Source organism: Echinops telfairi, unplaced genomic scaffold (genome assembly GCF_000313985.2).
Source record: "Echinops telfairi isolate 266 unplaced genomic scaffold, ASM31398v2 ScPeMD7_17;HRSCAF=63, whole genome shotgun sequence".
NCBI classification, from domain to species: Eukaryota; Metazoa; Chordata; class Mammalia; order Afrosoricida; family Tenrecidae; genus Echinops; species Echinops telfairi.
The window spans coordinates 6,999,291-7,008,803 of NW_022103914.1; the positions used below are offsets into that span (position 1 = coordinate 6,999,291).

Consider the following 9,513-nt stretch of genomic DNA (forward strand, 5'->3'; position numbering starts at 1 on the left):
CTCCCACTAGACGGTGCACGTGCCCAGGGCAGGAGCCTCACTCTCCCAGTGGCCTCAGCTTGTGGACACACGGGAGTCAGTTTGAAATTCACTCCCTATTTGAACACTTCCTTATCTATTCTGTTCTTTGTCCCATCTTTGTGGCACTGGTGGCTTATGAATTGGGTTGCTGACTTTTCAGCAGTTCAAAGCCATCAGCTGCTCCATGGACAGAGGACTTTCTACTCCCATTAAGAGTTACAGTCCCAGAATCCCACAGGTCAGTTCTACCCTGTCCAACAGGGTCACTATGAGTCGGCATCCACTCAATGACAGTGAGTTTGAGGGCTTGTTAAATGTCCTCCCCAAGCCATTTTATTGGGAGCTAATACAGATATCATATCATTCCATAGTCCAATCACATCAAGCAGTATTATACAATTGCTTTGGTCAAAGGGATCACAGATTTTGTATTTCAAATAAGTTCATGATAAATTTGTAACGTTCTCTGAACAGAGATGCTGTTCAGTTCCCTCGGGTCATCACTTGTCTTTATTTACTATTCGTTGAGATCCCAAATTCCCAAATAACCAACTGGAGTCTGAGTACTGTAAATTATACATACTAACGTGTACCAAATATTCTAGATGACTAAAAATGAGTTATTTCAAGAATTACAATTGAGAGCCACCCACAGAGACTGGTCTTCAGATTCTCCATACCAGCTCAGCACCTCAGCCACAGTAGTGTGGTGCCAGCTGCCTGCCAACTACTCTGTGCCCATCTTCCCCAGACCTGGGTGCCAGCACCACCAGGCAGTAACTGCCAGTGTGGCCTCTCTGAAGCAGGGGCCTTGGTGTCCACAGCAAACATCTATGGACATCGAGAAACTCTGTGCACAAACAGAAGGAAGGAAGGAAGGAACACAACGGCCAAAAAAAGGAAAGAGAAACCAAACAAAAACTCAATATGCAAACAAATGCCAAGAAGGCGAGATTTTAAGTACGTTGATATTAAGAGAATCTGCCTGTTATGTCAATGTGAATGAGGGGGATTGGAGTGGAGACCCAAAGCCCATCTGTAGATCATTGGACATCCTCCCACAGAAGGGTTACAAGGAAGGGACAATTCAACCAGGGTGTAGTACAGCACCAACAAAACACACATCATGCCTCTAATTCCTGAATGCTTCCTTGCCCCCCCCACCCCCCACCCCATGACCCAGTTGTACCTTACAAATCTGGCTAGACTGGAGTACACCCTTTGGTACAGATAAGAGCTCTGGACGCATGGAATTCAGGACAGAGAAAACCCTTAGGATCGGTATTGGGAGTATCATGAGGGTAGGGGGATGGTGGTGGGGGGAGAATGGGGGCACCCATCACAAGGTTGGATATACAGCCCACCTCCCAGGGGGACAAATAACAGAAATGTGAGTGAAGAGAGACAACGGACAGTGTAAGACACGAAATAACAACAATAATATATAATGGATCAAGGATTCACGAGGATGGGAGGGTGGGGGAGGGAAGGGAAAAAAGGGGGGCTCAAGTAGAAAGAAAATGTTTTGGAAATGTTGATGGCAACATATGTACAAGTGTGCTTCATACAGTTGAATGATGGATTGTCATAAGATTTGTAAGAGTCCCTCAATAAAATGAGTAAGAACCCCCTCCAAAATGTACCTGGATCTGCCTCAAGTTGCTCACAGCCAGAGAGAAAAATATGAGTGTTACCGCCCCCCCCACCCCCTAACCAACCAAAAAAAAACCAGAATTGCTCTGGGCAGAGCAGAACTTTCACAGCACGCATTTTTCCTGCTAGGCGAGCATCAAGCGACTCGCTCCGAGTTAGTGCGCCCAGTGGTATGATGTCGCCTGGGAAAGTTCTCTCTGGTCACAGTGACCATTTTTTTAAAAGCAGTTTCATTCAAGTCTCGTTTTAAAACCGTGTGCAGCTGGGGCCTTTTGCTTCCTTCTTGGGAAAAATGCCGCAGAAACTGTTGTGATGTTGAACACGACATAAAAGGACAGTGCTACAGGAAAAGGATGAGTGGTTCTCTCCTGTCAGAAATGGTGAAATGTCGACTGATGAAAAACCTTGTTCTGGACATCTGTCAACTTCCTAAAGGGATGAAATGTTGACTGGTAGTGCATTTGGAGTTCATTCCACCACATCAGACCTCTATTTAGAGGTTCTGAAAAGACTGCATAACAGTGTGCATCAAAATATGCCTGATTTATGGAAGACCAGAGACTGGTGTTGCCACCACGACAATGCACCTGCTCAGGCAGCCATCTCAGTGCTCCAGTTTTGGCAAAAAACAGAATGCCTCTCTTGCCCCACGCACCTGATTCACCTGACCTTGCTCTGTTCGACTTCTTTTTGTTTCTGAGAATAAAGAAGGACATGAAAGGACAGTGATTTGATGACATAGAAAAGGTGAAGAAAAAAACAAAAGAGGTGCTGTCAGTCATCCAAACAGATGAGTTTGAAAATTTCAAAGAAAGGAAAAAAAAGAAAAATTTTCCAAGAATGGAATTGCAGATTTGACAAATGTATTAAGTGTAATGGAGAGCACTTTGAAGGTGATAAAGTTGTTTTGTAAAAAAAAAAAAATTTAAATACATCGCTTTGAAAACAAATTGTTCTTCTGGGGGAGGGTACCGTCTCATAAACAAGAAAATGAAACACTATAACACAGGATTCAGAGACTTCCTAAAAGGGCTCACTTACTGCTATCAATGCTGACTCATACTGACCCTATAGGATCAGGTAGAACTGCCCCTGTGCGTTTCCAAGACTGTAGGTCTTCCTGGGAGAAGAAAGCTCCTTTAGGAAGCTGCAGTGGAAGTTAGCATGGAGCACTGTGGGAACACAGAGGCAGGTCCCTGGACCCTGCCAAGGAAGAGTTCAAGAAGACTCCTTTAGGAGCAAATCCCAAGCTGCATTTAAAAGAACATGCTGGAGTTAGCCAGAAATAGCAAAGGGAGGAGGAGGCATCCCAGGCAAAAGACAGATTGTTACACAAGAGGAATTCAAATAATTCAACAGCCTCTGGGGTCCCAGGCCACTGACAGCCTTGGAATCATAATACGTTCTGATTGCAATCTGGAGGTGAGTCATTGAAGGATTTTAAGTCTAGGGAATCATTTAGCTTGCATTTGAAAATAAAATAGAATACAACCTTATTAATAAACTTTTTAAAAGCATTCCTGCAGTGAAGATCAGGGATGGAGTCCTCTTAGAAGCCAATGTTCTGCCTCCAGTTTGGCTGCAGAGCCCGGAGAGGAAGGGGTTGGTTAAGTTCAGGCAACAGGCCAAAGCAACCTCATTCATTTCCCAGTGGGGATCCATCTCCCCATCTACCTGCCCAGACACCTTCCCCCTGGGAAGGGCAGTGTCATGGCCTGATAATATTGAATGACCACTCTGGCCACAGAGGAGGGTGGAGGAGGGATAAGTGAGTGGGATAGTACAGTAAGGCATATTGAGCAACGAGGCATGAATAAGGCCGTGGCAGTGGAGCTGGAATACAAATATTTAGGAAGCAGGGTTAGGTGGACTTAGAGATATGGAATGTGATGGAGACGCGGGGCTCTAGGATGGCTTGTGGCAGCCAGGCAAAAGCGAGAGAGGAAAGGAGGGAAGGCATAATTGTGTGGGGAGGTGACCCAATTTTTGATCTGGCTCCTGTCACGTTTTAGGGTTATCCCCTGCATGACCCGGAGTGAATCTTTTACACCTGCCAGGCTGAACCACTTGCAGTTTTCCCAAAGGTCCCCTTCACTCCTCTCGGGCTGAGGACATGACTTGTGTCGTTCCCCCTGCCTTGCTCTGTCTGGATAACTCCCATTTTTTGGCTCCCAGGTTCTGTCCAGCTTCCTCTGAGCCTTCACTGGTTTTCCTCCGCCCCGGCCACCCCCCTCCCCGCCGTCCATCCCCATGTTTCCCATTTTAAGGTATTCACCATCTACTATGGTTATTAATTTATATTTCATTAAAGAACAAACTGATCTTTAGGGACAAAGGTCATGTTTTAATCATACAGAAAACTGCTTGGCACAGAGGGAGCTTAATAAACATTTCTTAAACGGGGAGGGGAGAGGGGGTAACGGAGTCTGATGAAATTTAGAGGAGCTTACTAGGGGACAGCTCCTGAAGAAGCAGACAGAGACATACTTATCTAGTATGAGTGGCAAGGACAAGGAGGAGCTTTGACCTTGTAGGGTGGCTAAAGATGGAGGGAGTGGAGGGCCCCGGGAGAGGCATCCCTAGCCTACCTGGCTCCTGAAAGCAGCTGTCCCAAAAAGGAAGGGCTTGGCTGGATCCCCGACTCTGGAAAGATTGGAAGTGAAGGTCTATGTCTATAATGGGGAGTGACTATCCATATTGATAGCGTTGACCTTGAGATGCTCCCAAAACACAATTGTTGTCAGCAAAAAAGAGGAAGACCCTTAATGAGATGGGCTGACATGGTGGCTGCAATAACGGACTCACAAATAGCAATGATTGTGCACAAGAGGACAGTGTTTTGTTCAGGTCGCCAGGAGCCAGAGTGAACTTGATAGCACTTACCAGCACCAGCACTGGCAAAGGGGAGTGATAACGGAAGTTGATGACCTTTCCTTTCCTGTTTACACAGTGCTGATATAAAAAACAAACCAACAAGCATGTCCAACTTTCAAAATAAAAACTATAATTAAAAAAACACAACACCACTTATAGTAGTTTCTGCTGAGAATTATTGTCATATTAGGTTACTTTTCTAATAGCCTAAGCCTTCAGAAGATGTTATAAGGAGTGACCAGTCCCAGAGGAGGGTCATAATGCTCAGTAAAGCAGAGGGGCAGCAAAAAAGAGGAAGCCCCTTAGTAAAATGGACTGACACAGGCGCTGCACCAATGGGTGCAGGACCGGGAGTGGTTCTCTCCGTTGTCCTGTGGGTGCTGAGTCGAACCCGACTTGACAGCCCCTAACAACAACAATCTTCAAGAAGGGTAATCTCACACTCAGTAAGTATGCTAACTTGACTAACCAGAAAATGTTACTTCTGCTTACTCCTCACACATTGCCTTTCGTTTCTATACATGTTCTCCTCTATGAAAGAAGAGGCCCCGTGGTGTAGTGGCTATGCGCTGGACTGTTAACTGCAAAGTCAGCAGTTTGAAACCACTCCTCAGCAGAAAGTTGAGGCCTTCTATTCTCGTCACGAGTTTCCGTCTCAGAAACCCAGAGGGGCGGTTCTACCACGTCGTACAGGGTCACGACGAGTCAGAATCGGCTCAATGACAAGAAATGAGTTATGGAATGAGAAAAGACGGGAAACCCAAGCAGTTCGTGTTTGTGCGCATTCTCTTTGACCCTGAAAAAACGCTTAGGGGACTTATTCTGTAGCCTTAACTCATTGCTTCCATTTGGAGGGATCTAGCAAGGCCACGAGGGATTTCAGCTGTAGGTCTCTGAAAGTCACAACCTGCATTGCCCTCATGCCACTCTCTGGGCCAAATATGCTCTGACCCTCTTGTGCAACGGGGCACATGGAATGAATTGTGTCTGGTAAGTGTAGCTCAGCAGCATATTTAAGAATGTAAAATATTAGGGGTGTGGTGGATCTTCATAAAATTAGTTTTGGCGGGAGGCCTGTCTTGGACCGCATTGTTTCAAGTGGGTAAATCATTCATTACAGGTAGTTAGAAAGAACATTAGATAGAGTTGGTTACTTAAAAGATAACACTACAGGTGCCATGGGATTTGTTTTTTGTTTTTAAAAAAGGGGTGGTGGGACCAACAACAACCTAGGGATAAAGCATTTTTTTACTTTGGCTTCATTTTATTATTGATCATTTTATTGGGAGGGGGGCTCTTACAAATCTTATGACAAGCCATCATTCAGTTGTATGAAGCACACTTGTACATATGTTCCCATCAACATTTCCAAAACATTTTCTTTCTACTTGAGCCCTTGGTATCAGTGCCTCTTTTTCCTCCTTCCTCCCCCACCTTCCCACCCTCATGAGTCCTTTATCAATAATGTATTATTATTATTATTTCATGTCTTACACTGTCCGTTGTCTCCACCCACATATCTGTTATTTTCCCCCCTGGGAGGTGGGCTATATATCCAACCTTGTGATGGGTTCCCTCTTGCTCCCCCTTCCCCCCGCCCCCCCATCCCCTGCCTCATTCCCCTACTCTCCTGATAGCCTTACTCCCACTACTGTTCCTGAGGGTTTTCTCTGTCCTGAATTCCATGTGTCGAGAGCTCTTATCTGTACCAAAGTGTGTTCTCCAGTCTAGCCAGGTCTGTAAGGTACAACTGGGTCATGGGTGAGGAGGGAGCGGGGGTGAGGAAGCATTCAGGAACTAGAGGAGTGTGTTTTATCGGTGCTCTGCTGCACCCTGGTTGAGTTTTCCCTTCCTTGTAACCCTTCTGTGGGTGGTTGTCCAATTGTCTACAGAGGGGCTTTGGGTCTCCACTCCAACCCCCTCATTCACATCGATGTAATTGTTTGTTTGGGATCTTTTGATACCTATACCTGCTCCCATCAACACGTCATGATCACACAGGCTGGTGTGCTTCTTCCATGTGGGCTTATTTGCTTCCCTGCTACCTGGCTGCTTGCTTAACTTCAAGTCTTTTAAGACCCCAGATGCTATATCTTTTGCTAGCCCGGCACCATCCGCTCTCTTCACCACATTTGCTTATGCACCCATTTTGTCTTCAGGGATCGTGTCAGGAAGGTGAGTATCAAAGAATGCCAGGTTAGTAGAACAACGTATTCTTGTGTTTAGGGAGGCCTTGAGTAGAGGCCCAAAGTCCATCTGCTATCTTAACACTTAATATAAAAAAAAAAAAACTTAACATATATGTACATTGGCCTCTATCCCTTTCATTATAAATTAATATAGTTACATATATACATGCCTATAATTATACCTTTGTAAATAGCTTTTGCCTGTACTTCTTTCTTCTATTTCATTTTAAATCAATTCAGCTTGAGACACTGGCTGGAAAGGCCCCATCCATCTGGGAAACTCACAGGAGCAGTTCTACCCTGTCCGATGGGGTCACCGACTCACCTTCATCTCGAGGGCAGAGAGAGAGAAAACGCACATGAATGCGCAGCAGTGAGAGGCAAACTCTGTGATACCCTAGAATGTTCTCGATGGAGACCTGAGGGGTTCTGGAAGCCCTCGGCAGTGCCTGCTTTGTGTTTCATGGAAGAGAACATGTTGCACGGAAACCACCAGTGCACACAACCCCGACGCTAGTTTCCCAAACCTGTTCGTCGCTCGGCAGCCTCCCTTACCACCGCTTTCTCCCAGCTTCCAGTCCACTGGGGAGAAAGCGAGACCCCAATTTCTCCTGTGAAAGCTCTGTGGTTCCTACTGAGGGTGCCCCACCCACTCAGGCCGTAGACACAGGAGGACCCTGAGGGAGCAGGGAATGGCTTCCGCCTGCCCCTGCAGAGGCGGCAGTGAGAGAAGGGTCGAGAATGACCATATTGTGTGATGGACGGAGGAATGCCAACAGTTCTGGATCTCCATGGACCGAAGACTAACTCTTCCTGCGGGGAGTCCCTGAGTCACCGAAGAAGGTGATCTTTGAACTTGGGTAATTCCAGAACAAAAAGGGGACTGGGCATTTCAGGGAAACAGTCCAAAAAACAAAGGCAGAAGATGGCATGCTCTGCAGCAGGAGGACGTTAGTGTGACTGGGTGAAGACTCCAGTGGGGAGGGAGGTGGATGTGAAAGGATGGTCGAATGCAATGAGCAGCCGCTGAGCACTGAGCTTCCTGAGGAAAAATTCAAGAGGGGAGGGGTCTAGTTGTTTGCCCTGTGTCTAACAACAAACCCCAAACCACACCTACTGCCATCAAGTTGATTCCGAATCATGGTGACCCTCTATCCGGTTTCCGGAGCAGGCAGCTTCATCTTGAACCTCCAACCTGCCGGCTAGCAGCCCCAGGCTTCATCCACTAGTGCCACCAGAGCTCACCGTGTCTGGCTGAACGGAGCTGGATTTATAAGTTGCAGATCATACATGCCCTCTCTTGCTTAAAATGTGAAAATGAATGGAATGCAGAGAAACTCGAAGCACACAGACGGATTTGGAGGCGATTCTAGCAGTTAAATCAAAATAATAAAATGACATATTTAAGAAGCTGCCAACTAGTTTAAATCGAAGGCAATATAAATACAATGTTAAATTGATTTTTCTATTGCAAACTTTATATCAGTATCACATGTATTCTGACTCAGATTTTATACTCTTTACCCCAATGTAAGTTCATAGAATAGAATACGTTGCGACGTGGCAAAATTAGCAGAATCAAATCACATCGTACGGCACTTTTGCTTGCTTTGTGTAAAAATGTGTGAACCAGATGGACTGACATGGAAAATATTACAGTCACCCTTTTTCTGAGCGATGCCTGGCAGGCCCAAGGTAAGTCAGTACCTTGGCCATGAAAGAAACGAGCCTTTCCTATTGCCGTTCCCAAGCTCTTCACACTGCCGGTCCTGCCTGCTGCTCTCGTTCTGTTTTCATCCGATAGGTTTCGAAGAGTAAGTACTCCTCTACCTTCAGTCTCAGGATTTGACATCAGATTTTAAAGGCCCAGGCAACATCAGGGTGCCATGAAAATCTCTGCACGCCTGACAAACGTGGCATGTGCCCACCAGTCTTCTCAAAGAAAGTAAGTTGGCGTCTGTGGAGGCTTCTGTAAGAAGCCCTGGTGGGGTAGTGGTCACGCTTGGGCTGCAATCTGCATGGTGGGTGGTTGGAAACCAGCAGCAACTAGAAAGAAACACACGGCTTTCGACTCCATAAGTAGTCACAGCCTCGGAAGCCAGTGGGGGTCGCTAGGACTCAGCATTGATTTGAGGGCAGTGAGTTTGGTTTTAGAAAGGCTTCTGTGGTGAGAACAATGGACCTTTTGGTAGATGTCTTTGGTGAGAAGACAAACAATGAAGAGTTTCACAGTTGTGGATGACACCTTTTTTTTTTTTAGCCCAGAACGTGATTTCTCTTTTTCCTTGATTTTCTCTTAAAAATAAAAAGGTTTTCAGAAGCAACAAAGCCCACATGGAAGAAGCACACCAGCCTGTGTGATCACGAGGTGTTGAAGGGATCAGGTATCAGACATCAAAGAACAAAGAATCAAATCATTGAGAATGAGGGGGAGTGCAGATTGGGACCCAAGACTCATCTGTAGGCAACTGGACATCCCCTTACAGAAGGGTCTCAGGGAGGAGATGAGTCAGTCAGGGTGCAGTGTAGCAACAATGAAACATACAACTTTCCTCTAGTTCCTAAATGCTTCCTTCCCGTGGCACACCCCCCCTTCCCTGCCCCCTCCCCCTACTACCACTATCATGAACCCAATTCTACCTTACAAATCTGGCTAGACCAGAGCATGTACACTGGTACAAATAGGAACTGGAAACACAGGAATCCAGGACAGATGAACCCTTCAGGACCAGTGCTGAGAGTGGTGATACCAGGAGGGTAGAGGGAGGGTGGGGTG

General features: G+C 46.2%; 1 protein-coding gene across 1 annotated transcript in view; it reads left to right on the forward strand.

Annotated features, from left to right (window-relative positions):
- Positions 1-8,380: 8,380 nt before the first annotated feature.
- PPP1R2 (protein phosphatase 1 regulatory inhibitor subunit 2) overlaps positions 8,381-9,513 on the forward strand; it is a 38,535-nt gene continuing 37,402 nt past the window's right edge. The window contains exons 1-2 of the mRNA XM_004712281.2: positions 8,381-8,432; positions 8,542-8,551. Coding sequence (XP_004712338.2) covers positions 8,381-8,432; positions 8,542-8,551 — 62 coding nt within the window. The remainder of the gene's footprint in view (positions 8,433-8,541; positions 8,552-9,513) is intronic.